The sequence below is a fragment of the Leuciscus leuciscus genome (assembly GCF_965113295.1).
Source record: "Leuciscus leuciscus genome assembly, chromosome: 1".
In the NCBI taxonomy this organism is placed as follows: domain Eukaryota; kingdom Metazoa; phylum Chordata; class Actinopteri; order Cypriniformes; family Leuciscidae; genus Leuciscus; species Leuciscus leuciscus.
Window position 1 is genome coordinate 8,504,928 of NC_138725.1, and position 19,041 is coordinate 8,523,968.

The window sequence follows — 19,041 nt, forward strand, 5'->3', positions numbered from 1 at the left end:
AATAAAGAAAAATAAACACGAAGCGAGTTCTGCTTTCTCTCTGTCAGTGAATTCCATTCTGAAACGCTTCCGAAAATGAACCATAACTCAGCGAATACTCAGTCAAACAGGCATACAGACACACAGGCATGAAGCTTGAATTCTCTTCATTAAATGAAGTAATTTCTATAAAAAAAATTAATCTCATCTCATTAAGTTTTAATGTGACCCCGCCCACGGAGAGCGCGCGCTATTCAAACGCAAATGATCTGAGGCAATCCTGCAAACCTGTGAAACGCCCCCATATCAGCTGGATAACACACTTTTCACAGTTCACTTTCAGACTCATGTACTTCACGACGCTGTGAGGAATAATACTATCTTAATAATAATCCTGGAAAATTTACCTCAGAAGTGCTGGAAGTTTAATTTCGAGGAGCAACGTATCCAGCTGAGGAATAGGTCAGTTCTAAATTTACTTTGTTCTAAATTTACTTTGTTCTAATCGCAAGTGTCTGTACACGCAAAAAGACTGTTTAAATATGAATCTGTGTGTGAATGAATGAATTAAGTTTTTACAAAGAAAGATTACACTGGAAATATTGTTAAAATTTTACTTGTTGTAATTGTATAACCTTTTTAATAAAATAGCAAAAATATATATACAAGGATAGATGTAAACAAAATCTTAAAAGGTCAATATAAGCCTTCTCTTTAAATTATTTTTATTGTGTTTTATTAGTGACACATTTGGGTAGAGAATATATTCCAAAACTGTCTGAAAATACAGTATGAGAATTAACTGCACAATTACTAGAAATGTTTACCTTGGTTATTATACAATTTGCAAGCACACTTTGTGAAAAAAACAACTGTGTTTCCAACTGTGAACCAATGTTATATATATATATATTGCTCTTGCATTCTTTCTTGTGGCTCAGTGACACACCTGAATGAATGGCTCATTATGTATACATTGTACTCTTTTGAGCCCAAATACTGTTTTGTCTTGTTTGCTGGCTCAGTGGCGTCACCTGCTTCAGGTCCCGCTGTTGTAGCCTGAGCAGAAGCTGTTGATGGGCCCGGCTTCCTCTGTCACCTTAGCTGTGAGTTCTGCAGTCACTGCTGTCCCAGTGCTTTTGATCCTGTCATCGTTGTTATAGCGGTTTTTGAACCGTGGGTCAAGTGTGGATGGCAAACTCACCAACTCTTGGTGTTCAGGTACTCCAAAATGGTTTGTTGGAATATTATTTTTTTTTTATTTTTTTTTTAAATTTTTTTGGTTTGCTCTGTGTCATCAGACTTCACCGTCAGAAGTTCAGTGTTGAACAAGGACAAGACAGGTTTTAAGTAAGAAACTGTTACAAGTTGCTCACCTGACAGAGCGTCTGTAAATTCTAGCAGAGGACCAAGTGCTTTGCTTACTGCCTACAGCACCTCAACATCTCGCCATGTTGGCACAAGGTGCCTGTGCTTTTTGTCTGCAGTTAAAACACGACGAATGGTCTTTTCTTGCTCAAGAAACCTCTCAATCATGCACTGTCTTGAGTGAGCCCCATCTTGTTGGTGACTCTGTGATCAGTTTGTGTTGAGGAAGCTTCAGCTGCTCTTGTTTTTTCCAGCTGCTGGAAATTTTCTTGCAAACTCCAATGGCTCTGTCTATTCTAGGGTCCCGCATGCTCCTCTCTGGAAAACATTTAAAATAAAACACAAGATAGACTTAAAACATTTTGAGTCCATTGAACATTCAAATTGTGAAGGTATGAATGACTTCTGTTTTACGTAAATTTAATTTCACAGAAGCACTAAAATTGCTTACCAATGGCAATATGAAGCCTGTGGCCAAAACAAGGAAGCCGCTGCCAGTTGTTAATCTGTAGTGCACTGACAACGTTAGCCCCGCTGTCTGTTGTCATGCAAACCATGCAATCTTCGGGCAAAAACTATGATGATGCCAGCGCATCTTTTAGACCTTGAGCAATTGTCACCTGTGTGGTCATCTGGAAAGTAAGATGTCTGCAGACAGTAGCTTTGGAGTTGTCAGGGAGAGGTATGGCTCTGACGTTCTGCTTGTCCACAAATCAGTGGTTGTGGCAAAATGTAAAACCTTCTGCACTTCATGCACAAGAGTCTGGCAACATGATTCATACAATTTAGGCGGCGCTGTTTCACTGAAGTATTTTCGTCCAGGCAGTTATTTTAAACTTTTAAGCTTTTAAACAGCTTTTAAAGACGTTAGACCCAAGATACACACTGTATCTTGGGTCTAACGTCTTTAAAAGCGGCTTAAAACCGTCTCTCTCAACCGCTTGAATTGGCACCATGTCTCTGGCAATGTAATTGGTGACAGCGTTTGTTATATCTTGCCATGGTCACCGTGATTTTGCCAAGTAAGACATGTTCCTGGATCAACATATTTTGTTGATCCTGGAATTAGAGGTCTTCACGGGTCCAAAAATTCGTGCCCGAACCCGAAAGAGACCCGTAATGTGCTACAACGAACCGTCCCGGACCCGTCTATTATTTCAAAAGCTGGACCCGGACCCGTGCAGATCCGAGAAATGCCTAACCGGACCCGTCTATTATTTCAAAGCTGGACCCGAAACTGCTGGGAAGACACAGACCCGACTGGACCCGATGGTCACATATTCCACCTTAAACTGCTATTACAAGTAAATAAACCTGTTGCGAAAAATACAACTTTTTGTCTTAATTTAAGGAGCCGAACATTACCTGACTGAACATTACCTAACTGGCTGTGATCATGCATTACAATCCTCCGACAAGAAAGTTATTCATGTTATTCCTCTCGTTATTCCAAGTCCAAGCTTAATCCACTCATTATTTCAGCTTCAAAAGTCCACTTGATGTCACGGTGACGGATGACAAATGCAACTTTGCACATGTAACTTACATTCTGACTCGAGTTAACTCACATAATAACTTTGACTGTTTGCCCTTTTGAACTATAATAACGATTGCTCGTTCAGTGCCATGGCCGCTGACGTTATTTATTTGCTATCATCTCCGTGCTCTCTACTCTGCATCGAGTCTGAATCTGAGCACTAAAACTTTAAGATTAAACAAGACGGTTGTTAATTTATATTGTAAAATCTAAAGCGTGGTTTGGCGGTCCCTCACTGAAGCTCTGGTAACTGGTTGCCATAGAAACATGACACGCGCTTGAGACTGCACATGCGCGCTAGCTGGATCAACCTAAAATATGCTTTTTAACGCAATTTTGAGTGTCCTAATTTTACAAGTTGCAAGTTACAAAAAAACACAAGCAGTGTCTAATCACGACCGGGTTTTCTCCGAGTCTGATCTGATGACTCCGATCGCACGGGTATTACACACAATGTTAACCTGTTAAGCTGCAACCCCACTTTTGAAAAATCCCCAGAAATGACATACCCAAACTGAAACAGATACAGTTCATGAACCCTTTGCATTAAAAGCACAAGTATGATCTCATTTGAAAGCTGACACCTGGCAGTTTATTGTAAATGTAGAATTAATTATTGTCATAATGACAAAAATTGTTATAAATAGCTTCAAAGTTTTGTAAAATTATTAGAAATTAATTTTTATGAAACATCCTCATGAAAATAAAATTGAAGTTGGCACTGGAGCAATCTAGAAATGCACTACAGCTAAAGCCATATGTCTAAACATTCTATGTTTAAAATCTGAAGATAATAAGTCCAAAACTCTGTATTTGGTTAAATGTTTTTCAAGACCATGTCAAATGACTTTATTTTGATTTGACACTAAAATGCTACTGATGTTTATTGTCATCTTCTAACCATCTATCCAGTATATTGTCTCTATTGTTTTGTGGTGCAGACGATCCCCATTCAGTCTCAGTCTCCCCCTGCACACATTCACACCTCTCCAGCCTGGTTATGGCTCTAAATATGCATTTCTTTTGTCTGCATTATAGCTACTAACGACTGGCTATTCACAGGCTATTCATAGGGTTTCAGTCCCTAATTTCTTTTCTCAAAGTTTACCACACATTTTAAACTGTATCAAATGCATTTCTTGAATAAAGACACATTTCAGGTAGCATTAAAAAAATAATAAAAGTATAACTTCTAGGTAGCAGGTGCACCTAGGGCTAGCTAGCATGTTAGCTTAGCACACCATCAATACACGACAATTTATGAGATTAAAACCATGTTTGTGCTCTAAACTTACTTTTTAACGCACGTTGAGTATTTTAAATAATCTTCTGTGATCTAATTTGGCTTCAGATAAAAAAATCAGACAGAAAATATACTATTGGATAGTGTTCTGCACAATGATAGTCTATATAGATTAGCATTACATTATAAATATAATCTATTATTATGAAAATACCTGGCATGGCTTGAAAAACACAGGTAACTCAAATATCAGTGCAATCATGTTTATTGTCTTCAAAACATCTGTATCTGCATGTTACAGCGCGATCTCTTGTTAGCTTTGTGTGTATCAGTGACGTCCTGGAATGTCACATGGTCATGGCTCTTCTTCATGTTCCATATATGGACTATTATTGTGCATGTAGCGCCCTCAGGCTATTGGTATGAATTAAAAAACACAGTATCGGAATACCAAATGCTCATAAAGATTACATCGACGCATTTGGGTATAAATTCAATAAATATTATTCCTGTCTATAGAAATATGATGTAAATCTATGAGAATCTATCAATATTTCTCCAAATCTGCACAGTTTTGAGCTAAAGCCCTGAGGGACGTTGTTTTGTGTATCGCTGTCATGACGACAGCACGGAGTTTTTTATGAATGAAAGCGGCTGACGCGCATAATTCATATTAAAGGTATCGACTCATTTTTTCATTTCATAACTCCTGACACAAATTAAGACATAACTGTCACTATGAGTTTCTCAGAATACAATAGTGGTCAAATACTGAAACTTGAGTATTATATCTTTTTAATTATGTATAGTTTGTCAAGGTATAACATTAAATCTGATAGTAATTTTGAATTAAATAAATAAATAACGCTTCAGTGCGCTGGCGCACTGGCAACGGTTAACAGGTTAAACAGACCCGGGACCAAAAGTAATAGATTCGGACCCGACCCGGACCTGGCTGATCATTTAAAATATAGACCCGAACCCGTACAGGTCCTGGGTCGGGTCCCGGGTCGACGGGTCTCGGGTTCACTGTGAAGACCTCTACCTGGAATAACATTCCTGTCCCAAAATTTTGTCCTTACCCTATCCCTACCCCTAAACCTAACCCTACCCATAACTTTTCCCTAAAATCAGAGGGAAATGATAGGTGAATGACACTGATGTTGAAGCACCTCACCCTGGTTCTAAGCCTAAACTTGTCATAAAAAGTAAACTTGTTCCTCAAATCTGATTGGTTGATTGGAAAGTTGTTCCTGGATCAACATGTGGTACTTGGTAAAATCACGTTCACCATCTTGGCATCTGTTGCTTTTTCTGTCGTAAGGAACTTTCTTGGTAAATGAATCGGCCAAAGTTTGTTGCGTGTGTTTTTATTTTATTTTACCCTGTCAGCTGCAGGCGCGTAGTGTTCGGCTGATACACGAAGCTTTTCATAATCCTCATATTCAGTGCGATGGGTAGTTGGAAGATGGTGAAAGAGATTGGTCGTCGAGCTGCTTTTGACTGTAACTGACTTTCGGCACATTTTGCAGATCGGCGTCTTTTGACTAACATCTGACCTTTCAAAACCAAACCACCTCCATGCAAGTGATGACGACCCACGTCTAGGAATTAAATCTAGCGTGGATTGTGAGTTTGCTGGTGTTTGAATATCTTCTTCTCTCACAGTTTCTTTGCTCATTTTAACTTCTGTCAAGCACCGCACGCTCTGAATGCACGTGTCACGTGTGCAGCCTTCCGCGCCGTCAATTCCTGAACAATTGATTCAGCATTTTGATTGATTACTCGATAATAAGATTTTGCATATCGTTTAAACAACAATTATGATATTATCACAAACGATGTATATCGCACACCCCTAGATCAACGCGGTACAGTTTGTGTAAAAACTGAGACTGTAGGCTTGTTTGAGATGTGCAAAATCTGCGCAGAACCAATCACCGGTGATCAGCGCGAGATTCATGCTGGTTAGAAATGTGTCTAACTTAAATTAGATCCAGTTTATTAGCAACACTATGAACAAGCGTCAATCCCTAGATATCCGCCTGATCTCACAGGTGTCAAATCCACTACTAGAAGAGAAGAGAAATCTGTCCGTCTCGCCTGAACTTTCTTCACTCCTCCTCTCACTCCAGCACCTAGTCTCGCACAATTCAGGCAAAGCATCTCAAACAAGCCTATTGGATTGAGATTATTTTCTTGTCTTCCTATCATGCAGTAGAAAGAGCCCAGATGATGTTACTTCCTGAGTGTCACAATTTTAAGAATTGTCAAATTTTATTTTCTGTTTGTGAAAGGAGGAAATCATGTCAGGAGTAACAGTGTTGAGTGAAACGTACAGGAGGACACAGATAATGCTAATAAAAATAGTTAATTTAAATCTAGTTAAAGCTGCGGCCAATTTACACTTTGAGCTTTTGAAGTTTCTACAGACACTGCAACGGTTGTGAAATGACGTCACATATTACAAATAATAATAACTAAACAATTAAAAATAAACAATCCACTCCACTTGAATGCTGAACGCTTGTGTTATTTCTCACAGAGTTTGTGTTTCTGAATAAGTAATATGCAATTTTCTACCCTGGTTTTGAGCCTAGCTCCTGAAACGCTCGGTTTTTATGGGTGTGCCGCATTGAAGACTTGGAAGTAAATGCCCACTGCTATAATTGGATTACAGTTTTCCATATGAGTTTCAACTGACACTCGTCAGTACACGTGAGTACACGGCGGGGCTAAACCGGCAGTGTTGAAGCAGGCGTTGATCATCTTCTGTGGAGGCAGGGTTTCATGCCCTTTGACGTCATAAAGTGGTAATGAATGAAATGAAATTTAATATATTTTTTCTTTCCTGTCAGACCTGATGGAAGAGAGCAAGGAGAGTGAAGAACTGAGTGAAGTGAAGGAGAGTGAAGAACTGAGTGAAGTGAAGGAGGAGAGTGAAGAACTGATGGAAGTGAAGGAGGAGAGTGAAGAACTGATGGAAGTGAAGGAGGAGACTGAAGAACTGAGTGAAGTGAAGGAAGAGAGTGAAGAACTGAGTGAAGTGGAGGAGGAGAGTGAAGAACTGAGTGAAGTGACGGAGGAGAGTGAAGAACTGAGTGAAGTGGAGGAGGAGAGTGAAGAACTGAGTGAAGTGGAGGAGGAGAGTGAAGAACTGAGTGAAGTGGAGGAGGAACCTGGAGAAAAACATTTGAGTCGCTCAAAGACTAAAAATACATTTTTAAAGAAAAGAAGAGCCAAGAAATCTTTCACCTGCACTCAGTGTGGAAAGAGCTTCACAACCAAACAAAATCTTGAGATTCACATGAGGATCCACACTGGAGAGAAGCCGTTCATGTGTGATCAGTGTGGAAAAACATTTCTTAGGTTATCAGACCTGAAGTCACACCTGACAGTTCATATGAAGGAGAGGCCGCATTCATGTTCTGTGTGTGGAAAGAGTTTTTCATGGCTGCAATATTTACATAGACATAAGAAAACTCACACTGGTGTGAGAGAGTACATGTGCTTTGAGTGTGAGAAGACTTTTACTACAGCAGGCAGTTTAAAACGGCACCAGAGAATTCACACTGGAGAAAAACCTTACAAGTGTTTACATTGTGACAAGAGATTCAGTCACTCATCATCTCTGAAAACACATAAGAGGATCCACACTGGAGAAACACCTTACAAGTGTTCACACTGTGACAAGAGATTCAGTCTGTCAGCATCTCTGAAAAAACATGAGAGGATCCACACTGGAGAAAAACCTTACAAGTGTTCACACTGTGACAAGAGATTCAGTGACTCATCATATCTGAAAACACATGAGAGGATCCATACTGGAGAAAAACCTTACAAGTGTTCACACTGTGACAAGAGATTCACTCAGTCATCATCTCTGAAAACACATGAGAGGATCCACACTGGAGAGAAACCTTACAAGTGTTCACACTGTGACAAGAGCTCCAGTCGATCAGAACATCTGAAAAAACATGAGATGTTCCACACTGGAGAAAAACCTTACAAGTGTTCACACTGTGACAAGAGATTCAGTCAGTCAGCAGATCTGAAAAGACATGAGATGATCCACACTGGAGAAAAACCTTACAAGTGTTCACACTGTGACAAGAGATTCAGTCACTCATCATATCTGAAAAAACATGAGAGGATCCACAGCAGAGAGAAGTCGCACACGTGTGATCAGTGTGGAAAGAGTTTCTCTTTTAAAAGTCACCTGAAGCTACACATGAAGATCCATGCAGTGGAGAAACCACATCAACACAGTCTGAGATCACAGTAGCTCATCTTTATGTGCTGAGAAACATGTTTTTTTAGTTTCCCAACAGCCACGATGAGCGACAGGACATTTTCACATTAACACAAATGTTTGGCACAAAATTCACATGAGATTTGTCTGTTCAGACCAATGCAAAAAAAGTCAGTAAATGCAGTGTCAATCTCTGACAGTAGGTGGCGCTCATGGAAAAGTGTAAAAACAACAACGCTGAGCAACTTTCTGTTTCTGACTCCTGCTTGTCATGCTTGCTACAGACTGCAATTTTTGGCATTTCTATAAGATTATAAATCACACTGTACGATATGTATCTAACAAACTTGGTATGACATTTTGGACATAATATGGACGTAATGACATAATGGACATAAATGTAGACTGTACAGTGATTACTGTACTGTCCAAAATCCTACAATGTGCACCGGGCAAGAAAGAACATCAGTATTTTCATGTCTTCAAACAGCCATTTCTACTGTTGTATTTGTTATGGGGCAGGTCACTCATGCGCGTTGAATTTGTTTTGCTGTACCTGCGACCTTAGCGTTGCAAGCGCCAACACTATACTGTTTGAGCTACAGGAGAAGATAACTGGCTAGAAGATAACAAGCCACCAAAATTCATCAACTAACCATTTAGAAATGTCCTGTTGCATTCTACATGTGGTCACTTCTTGAGTCTATCCATCATTCTCTGACTCTGGTTTGAAAAGGCAAATTTTTTTTGAAATGTTTAGTGTGTCTGTGTGAGGTAATGAAGAAAGCTGCGCCCCCTGTGCCTGAGTAGGGCTGTCGCGATAACCGCAATATTGTAGTACAGCACTACTGACAAGCCAACCGCAGAGGAATGCAAGTAACCGCAGAGGAATGCAAGTAACCGCAGCAACCGCGGTATTTGCATGTTTTCTTTTTTTATAAGGCAAAACCCTTCTTGTTTTGAACTTCGTGCATGTGTGTTGAATGTTAAATAAGTTAATAAGGATAACAAGACTGTTTTTATCATGGTGATTTGTACAGAGGCTTTGTGGATTTGCACTTAAGCCTAAACAGACAGTGAATGAGAGTGATCGACTTAGCGCGTGCGATTACCTGTGTCTGTCTTTGAGGTCAAGTCATATAAATTTGTGAAAAGGTTGCTGTGCCCAAGGAAAGCAAAATATGTCGTGTCATCCTTTTAACGTTTAAAGGGATACTCCACTTTTTTTGGAAATAGGCTCATTTTACAACTCCCCCAGAGTTAAACTGTTGAGTTTTACCATTTTCGATTCCATTCAGTCGATCTCCGGGTCTGGCGGTACCACTTTTAGCATAGCTTAGCATAGATCATTGAATCGGACAAGACCATTAGCATCTCTCAAAAAAATGACCAAAGAGTTTAGATAATTTTCCTATTTAAAACTTGACTCTTCTGTAGTTACATTGTGTACTAAGACCGACGGAAAATGAAAAGTTTTGATTTTCTAGGCGGATATGGCTAGGAACTATACTTTCATTCCTGCGTAATAATCAAGAAACTTTGCTGCCATACCATGAGTGCAGCAGGCATAATGATATGCCACAGCGCCTGAAAATAGTCCCCAGCACAGTAACTTCCAACGTGACCTGGACTAAGTTTGGCTAACCTATTAGACCTATTTTCAGGCGCTGTGCTCTTTTTGAATTTTTCAGCTGTTTCATGGTACAATTCAGCACAAGTGGACCTATGGAACTCAAGATATTGGGGGGCTCAACTCAGGGGGGCCACTCACCCGTATCTTTCCAAAAACTCATCCATCCATATCTCGGCGCCTGGTGGTGCTAGATACACGGGACCAAGTCCAATAGACCAGTTGCGGCCCAATTGCTATGCCCACAATACTTGAGCTCAATAGGGGCAAAAATAAGGGTGGTGCACTACCATATCTCGGCGCCTGGTGGCGCTAGAGAGATGAGACTGAGCCCATTCCACTGCGCGTGGACCAGTTAGTACACTTACCGAGTTTCAACTCCCTAACTTAAGATATTGGGGGCACTCACCCGTATCTTTCCGAAAACTCACCCGTATCTTTCCAACAACTTACCCAGCCATATCTCAGCGCCTGGTGTTCACTTACGCCTGGTGTGGCGTAAGTGAATGGGGGCAGCGGGGCCAGTATCAATGTGATGCTGCACCAGAGCTGTTCTGGTACAGTCCTCCTCTCAGGCTGCAAAAATGTCCACAAAGTCTCCCAATAGGCGTTGTAACTGCTCCCGCTGCGGTGCGCTCAGATGCTCACTGTGTCGCTGCCCCAACTCCTCAACAGAAGCAACAGTTTCAGGTGACGTGGGGCAGATGGAGCATGCAGTGGTAGTGGCTGAGATGCACTGGTCTGAGCTGCAATATTCCCCTGGGGCTCCCCTCGTGTCTCTGCAGCCCTCGTGTCTCTGCAGCTCTCGTGTGGTGGTTGGGGGCCGGAGCTCCTCCAAGACGGCTCTGGCCCAATCGGAGCGGCACAGTCTCGTTACCTAGGCATAGGACGGCCCCCGGCACGTCGACACGTGCTCCCCAGAGGGCCAACAAATCCAAGCCAACAATGCACTCATCTCTAATATCAGCGAGCCAGAACTCGTGGCTCGTCTGGCTCATCCCCACCACCACAGACAACGGCTTCTTTCCAGGCATTACTGTCCTTTACACCCGTGACGGTGAGAAGTTTGGTATTGGTGGGGGTCCAGTCCTCCGGAAGAGAACCGGACGTTCCTGACAACAGTCCTTTTCGTAGCAAGCAAATGGTGGACCCCGTATCCACCAGGGCACTGCAGGGCTGCCCGTCAACAACAGTCCAGGTACAGTCCTCTGGTAAACCCGCAGAGCCCCACAGTAGGGCAGTCGTTGTGGAGGGGTGCTGTACATTTACATTTATTCATTTAGCTGACGCTTTTATCCAAATGTATCCTATATGTCAGAGGTCGCACGCCTCTGGAGCAACTAGGGGTTAAGTGTCTTGCTCAGGGACACATTGGTGTCTTACAGTGGATTTGAACCCGGGTCTCTCACACCAAAGGCATGTGTCTTATCCATTGCGCCACACCACCTTTTTGTGAACATGGTGAGGGTCCCCTCGCTGCCTCACTCTGAGGTCGTTTCCTGGGGTGGATGTGTCTTTAAATGATAATGAGCTTTGCTCACCCTGCCCCTCTGTTCTGTGCGTATACATTTTGTAACACAATAACACAATAACCATAACACGTTGTTCATTATAAACGTGGGATTATGAATTATATTGAGGATGTCGTACATAGAAAACATGCCGTAATGTACCCTGAGTGTAAACCTTAGCTGAATTCATCGTGAAGCGTGCTAGCGATTTGCAAAGATTAATATAAAGGTTAATAAAACGTTACACTCACTTCTTCTTCTGGAGGTGCAGCAGGAACACAAATAGTTGATACCGATCCTTTTTTCAGGAGCAGCTACTTAGCAAAATGAGCTTATACTGACCCTCGTTTGTAAAGCAGTCTGGTGTGTGAAATGATTCACGCAAACATGAAAGTATTGACGTTGATCATGGGGAATATTCCCTTCGAAAACAAACTCAGCCACTCCGACTTCAGCGGTTCGGATTTAGGAACATCAACATGACTGCTGTGTGACTAATGTCAGAGTCACCACACTAGAACATGGGAACAAATAAAAGTGAAGTACAAAAATATTGTACATAATGGTAATTTTTAGTTATATTATAGTCTCTTTTATAAAAGGCACTGTTAGATAAATGGTTGTCTGATTATAAAAGCAACCAAGAAAAAGGCTGAGAAAAAAAGAAAAGAAAAGATCTTAGTAGCCTACACTGTAAAATCATTTTTGCTGCATTAAATTAAGGCCATATAGTCATTTCAACTGTTAAAGGTGCATTAAGCAACTTTTCATGTTAAAAATACCCCTTTTTCTAACCCATACATGCTTAAACAATTGCCTGATGGGCTGAATGAGCCCTTCTATGATCACTGCGATTGCCTCTATAATCCTGTACAGTAAAATAAATAAGAGGGATTCGGGACGGAATCGACTGGGCGTGACGTCATGCGCGTTCACGCTTACCTGGCTATGTCTGGCAGGTTTGTGTATTCGCCGCCATTATCCGCATCAGCGAAGACAACTCAAGCGATTTTTGCAAAAGTAGAAGATGGATTCAAAGAGACCGGCTTCTAGTTCATCCCAAACCCCAACGCAAACTCCACATAACCGCGTGCACAACTCTGGTTGCAGTTTCACGTGTCGCCAGAAGGGGGCATAGTTCTGCAAAAACTCAGAGACTTGCGCAATGCACCTTTAAATCTTGAGTACACTCTAAAAACTCCTGGGTCAAAAATAACCCATAATGGGTTATTTTTGACCCAACTCCTGGGTTAAAAAGGGACCAACTAATTTATGGGTTATTTCAACTCAGAAAATTGGGTTATGATTTTTGACCCAAATTCTGGGTTAAATACCTGACCCAAATGTTGGGTTTAAAAAACCCAACATCTGGGTAGAAATAACCCAAAAATGAGTTGATTCTTTTTTAACCCAGGAGTTGGATCAAAAATAACCTAACTTAACCTCACTATCCCAGTATGCCTTATTTCAGAAAATAAAACTTTGTTTTACATTATATTACACACTTCAAGCACTTTTACATTTTTATTGCATTAAATTAAAATCTATATGAAAAAACACACACTTGGACATGTTTATTTTCCTATTTATTTTAGGTCACACTGTAATAACAATATTAGAAATCAAAAATAGAAAAATAAACAACAATTTTCAGAAGAGCCTCAGGAATTTAAGCCTGGGGCCAACTTTGGGGACAAGATGTTTGATAGTGTCCTCATCAAAGAGAAGAAATGCCTCCTCATCTATGTCTTCATCTGAAAGACAGAAAACAAGACAACATGAGTATTGTTAATAAGTTGAGACAATTGTGAACCACTCACCAGACACTCTTTCATTATCAAGCTAACAAATAATCACTTTTAAGGGAATGCAGTGGCTTTTTTTTTTTTTTTTTTTACGTGCCCAAATTGCTAGTTAACTAATGTGGTTCTTTTGCAGCATTAACGTCCATTTTGTGTGAATGACATCTTTTCTTTCATTAAAAAGTGTAATGACATTAATGCAAAGGTGAATATCTTGCCCATTCTTATGCATAACAGCTTAAAGACAAGGCACAATAATCTTTTAGCGTTGTGTATACCCCACTGGCGAAGAATTTGTGACTTTCACAAAATCTTGCACTGACACATTTAAGTCTTATTAAAAAAAAATGTAGGTATAGAGAGATGATATAAGGGCAATAAGAGTAAAATGCTCACCTCTAAAATTATCTGTCAGCTCAGACAGCTGCCACTCAGTTAGCTTATCAGCGACAAAACTGTCCATTCAAGATGACCTGGAGAAAACATAGCAATATAGAGGTTAGGTTAGCAACAATTTGAAGACTTGACCCGCTTCTTTAACTCTCACTACTTCAGCCAGTAGAGCACTGTATAATATGATAAGCACGGCGCAGCTGGAAAACATAACTCAACTATTGTGTTGCCTCGTCGCTCTGTAGCCGCAGCTATGGGGCTCGCACACCGGACGAGAAGCGCCGCGTCGCGTCTAGGACAACTCGAGGTATCGCTCACCGGACGTGCACTCTCTCAAGGGGCTCACACACCGGACTCGAAGCGCAGTGTAGCCGCGGTTAAAGCCGTCTTTAAAATTCGAACACATTATTCTCTATGAGTGTACACACACCGGCGGCGCCATCCGGCATCTGTCCGCGACACCCATAGATATATAGTGTATATATCTATGCGCGACACCCAGCAACGGCTCAGGACCGTGTTCAAAATCGCGTCCGGTGTGTGATAACGTTACCTCGAGTTGTCCTAGATGTTGTGATAGCCGCGGCTACATGCCAACCACAGAATTACCACGGCTAACGCTAGTCTCAACGTATTTTTTTTAGCAAATGGTGATAAACTAGCAACAGGGACATGGACACAGAAAAGTTTACATTACATCAACACTGAAAATACTCTCTTACCTTGAATATAGATGAAGTTGCACCGATGAAGCACAGGCCAAAACGGATCGAGCGCGAAAGCAACGGTTATTTCAAACGACTGTTGTGAGAAAATTCCAGAACAACTGCGGGCGAGAGAGAGAGAGAGAGAAAGCCAACCCTATAACCCAGAACATGGGTTACTCTTTGAAAAATAACCCAGAAACCCAAACAACCCATGAATTGGGTCAAAATATTAGCCCTATAACCCAGATAATAGTTACTCTCTGAAAAAATAACCCATAATTTTAACCCAACACAAATAACCCAGAAAATGGGTTGAAGAAATAACCCAGGAGTTTTTAGAGTGTAATGATGAATTGCTTTGACTTGTGAAAGTGAAAACTGATAAACTTATGTTAATGTAAAAATATTTTGCCATGAGTTATTGATCACATTTTTCCCGAGTGTAGTTCATTGTGTGTTCATTGTGTGAAAGTTGTGGCTGAAATATGTGCAGTAAGTGGACATTTTCTAACTTTCCAAAGGAAAGAAAGTATAAGACTTTGTAATCTCCATTTGTTTCCATTGCACTGGACAGTGAATAAAGCCTCTCAGATAACTGTCATATGGAGGAACTAGCCTACCTGCAAGTGCATAAATAACTTTACTTAATTTATACTTTACTACTTTATGGCTGCAATATAAGTTGCAGGATTCCACATCTACAGAAAGGCCTACAGAAGAGTCTGCACAGACAGAGGACACATAGGCCTACAGGTGGGCAGTGTATAGCCAACTTTTCCTTTTTTATTTGTTGCATGAGGCATGTGTCTAATATCTCTTGTTTGCATTTGACCACTGGCTTTTCTTTACAAAGAACAATTGAAATAAAACTCATATTTGTCTTTTATTAAACATTTAATGAAAAGTGTTTTTTTTTTTTTGTGGCAATGTTGTGTAATATGGCACATGCAACAATGTCACAGGCCCTGTCAGTTGTGCAACCCTCAGACTTTTCAGACACTGAAATCTTCCCTTTAGTTAGCCAAAGTTCATTTCATTGTGTGCCCTTGTCCTGGAGCTGCATTGTAACTGGTTTGGGTCAGGGAATGGGGTCATAAAACACCTGTCTGCAGGCAGGAACATGTCATAATCACCTATGAAAAAATGCAGTTCTGTTAGGATCAGCATAAGTGTATGTAATACAGTGAGCTTGATATTTAAGTGTGGAACTTTTCTTACCACTTTCAAATAATATGCATAAATGTGAATCTCTGAAAATGCTTAAGTCATGCACAGATCCTGGCCATTTTGCTTTCACATTTGTGATATGGAAGATTTTAGTCAACTGCCTTTTTTTTTCTTTTTTTTTTATATAATATTACTAATCTGGAATATTAAGAATCACAATAGTAACTGGGCTGCACATTTACATTGTGAATCCCCTTTCTGTTCACATTATCCCCTTCATTGAGGCCTTGATGGCAGTCTATGGTAGCCTATAGTCTATGGTACCAATCACGTTAGTGAAGCCTGAGTGACATATACTGTAATCTGTATACTACTTATGAGTGACATAACTTTTATGTTTTTATGTTTCTGTGATATCATTGAGTTGTATACAGCACATTTACATTTTGTAACACCACGCTCACCTTACCTGGAGTCTTTGCAGTTCCTCGGTGTGAAGACATGAGGTCTTACAGTTTCTTTATTTAAAGAGTCTCATCAGGTTTAGGCAGTAACATTTCCTATGTTTTAAGAAATTATTAATTAAATAATTTTCTTAAAAAATGAAGAAAACAAACTTGCAACGATTTTTTAAATCCCTGATATATTGAAACGCATCTGGTTAAATGTTTGAATTGGAGTGCACTTACCTCTGTGATCCACAGAAAGGGCTGCCAGCCACAGATACACATATATGTAGATGCAGTTCAGCTGCTTTAGGTACATCAAAAGAGCCACCATCTTAGAATATGTAATGAGGAGACAGGTTGGAATACAAGTCAATGGAGAAGATGCCTCAGTGCACTAGTGAAAATGTTGGTGTTGTAGTGATTTATAGTCTATATTAGTATTAATTTATTTTTTGTTCACACTAAGGCAAGTGTGAGAGTTTCAGATGATTCCTTCCTATATTACAGGGCACCAACTGAGGAATTTCACCTTGACAATGAAGAACAATCATGGAAGATTGTTGAAAGAATTAGAATTATATACATTATAGGAAGTTCATCATCTGATTGATCTGAAGGATTTAGTGAGATTCTGGTGAGCTTGTAGAGCCTCTGATTATCAACACAAGAGTGACACAGTTGCTATAAGAATGAATTTATAAAAAAATATATACATGAGAAAAATATCACACTCACTAAATACTACTATGAAAATGACTAAACGACTATGAAAATTGAATCAATAATCAAACAGAAACTACAAACAACTACACAAATGGACGATAACAATGAATTCCAAGTAGATGAGCAACGGATTGGATGAAGCAATGAATGTACTACGAATACAGATAACATGTCTAAAGTATATATCTGTATATGCTGACCCTAGATATAGTCTATACACAAATACCAATCTAATATAGCAACAACCTAATGCCAAGGCCTTTGGGAAGAGGTTTCTCAGTCTCAGTGTGGTTCTGCAACTGGTGGAAAGCGATCCAGTTTTCCCCCACTCCGAGCAGAAAGATACCAGTGGAAGACGTAGCCCATTGCCGGTCTGATCACCCGACCATGTGACACATAAATATAAGCTAACCTTCCAGTTGGGAAGGCGAATACTAATTCCTGCCTTCCTACTTCCTCCCGCCTCACAGTGAGACAAATTAAGTCGTTGCATTCCAAGTGTCCGCCCATCACGTCCCACCTTCCCACCCTGTGGAGCTTGCGGATTTGTCCCAAAATACACAGTTAAATGAAAGTGTGTCTTTAGAACCTTGGAAATGCTTTATTTCCTCTCCAAACCTTTCTCAAAGTCCTTGCGGCAGCGTTCTGAACTCGTAGAGTCCAAACTTGATGTAAATTGGTTGAGGTATCACCCAGATGTCCATTACTGTGTTACTGGGTGAGAATACATTAGCTGTTATTCCAAGTCCAGTTTCCACTGTGAGCGCACAGTTCCCTGGATGAATAAGGAGATATTTAGGACATGTTCCTTACTGTTCTCGGTCCATTTGTATGGTTCTAAGCCAATGTTTAAAGATGGTCTTTTTCTTAGGGTCTTTCTTTGTTCCTACTGTTGTAACAACTGAGACAAATCAGACACAATTATTTGTTATATTTAACTCACTCTGGGACCTATCGTCCCATTTTAATACTATTGTTTTGTTACTGTGTATTTTATAATAGAACCATGTTTGGGCTCTATACTTAGGCCTAGTCCACACGGACACGGGTATTTTTATAACCGGAGTTTTTCCTCCTGCGTTTAAAAAAAAATCCCGTCCACACATGCTCGGTTTAAAAGAAATCTCCGCCTACATAAAAACGCAAAAACACGCTATGAAGCGCTGTCAAGAGCATGCCACACCAGCAGGCGGCGATCGGGAAGCCACGTTGGCCAATCAGAAGCCTGAATCAGAAGCAAAAACCCCGGTTTTACTGTCTACACGACAAAACTGCAACCGGCGTTTCTGAAAATCCTCACCCTGGCAGGGGTTTTCAAAAATGTTCGGTTTCAGTGACCTGATACTGCGTTTCCGTGTGGACGAACGGCCGAACCGCGTAAAAAAAGTCATGGTTATAAAAATACCCATGTCCGTGTGGACAAGGCCTTAGAAGATTGAAATGATTGTGTATGATATGTTGATAGCTGTGGAACATATTAGTATTACAAGAATCTTTCATAGTTTCCAGCACTGAAACACATACTGACGTTGTGTGAAAGTCTCACAAATGACACTGATTTATGGCGTGGATGTATAAGAGCGCTCTCTTCCCGATCGCGGGGACTAATTCGGTGGAGTGCTTCACAGCACTATGTGTGATCCAGTCTGGCATGAGCTGTCATCTTCAGCTTAAACGAGCCGTGCAATTCCCTCACTGAAAGCAGTTATATGATCATCCTTATACATCCTTATGCATCTTATACATCCTACATATACACGCTCTTATACATCCTTATGTTCCTTTGAGTGTTTAAAGTTGTGTGCGTCCAGAGAGAAAGTGAGTATTGTAAATTTCACTGTTACTCAAGCTGAGTTGATAAGTGGTTTACTGAATAGAGATGTTAAAAGAGTGATGACACAAAATGGATGCTAATGTGAAGTATAGCAGTATTTGAGTTCTCGTCCAATACAGTATAATCATGTAAGATGTGATTTCAGAGTGAAAGCCTGAGCCGCTTCTTCCCAGTGTGAACTCTCATGTGAATCTTCAGCCTTGATTTACACTGAGGGCAGGAGACAGATTTTTTGGCTTCTGTTTTTCCTTTCTTGTTCACGTCCATCAGGTCTAAAAGAAAAAACATTATATCATGTGATATTTCAAATGAGAGACAAATATGAAATGAAAAGTTAAGCTCAAAGTCAAGATCACTGATGAGTTCAATAGTCATTTTAATCTCATCAAATCTGGTCAACAACTGCTGAGCCGGTTATGATCTATTTTAACGCCATGAAGATGATT

General features: G+C 40.4%; 2 protein-coding genes across 7 annotated transcripts in view; one reads left to right on the top strand and one right to left on the bottom strand.

Annotated features, from left to right (window-relative positions):
- Window positions 1–9,188, top strand: part of LOC309492137 (uncharacterized protein) — a 210,600-nt gene extending 201,412 nt beyond the window's left edge. For all 5 annotated transcript variants that reach the window (XM_082160990.1, XM_082160991.1, XM_082160988.1 and 2 more), the window contains one exon: window positions 6,986–9,188. In XM_082160990.1, the coding sequence (XP_082017116.1) occupies window positions 6,986–8,412 (1,427 nt within the window). In that variant the 3' untranslated portion in view covers window positions 8,413–9,188. The remainder of the gene's footprint in view (window positions 1–6,985) is intronic.
- Window positions 9,189–9,319: 131 nt separating this feature from the next.
- LOC309492377 (uncharacterized protein) overlaps window positions 9,320–19,041 on the bottom strand; it is a 232,020-nt gene continuing 222,298 nt past the window's right edge. For both annotated transcript variants that reach the window (XM_082161323.1, XM_082161324.1), the window contains one exon: window positions 9,320–18,867. In XM_082161323.1, coding sequence (XP_082017449.1) covers window positions 18,801–18,867 — 67 coding nt within the window. In that variant the 3' untranslated portion in view covers window positions 9,320–18,800. The remainder of the gene's footprint in view (window positions 18,868–19,041) is intronic.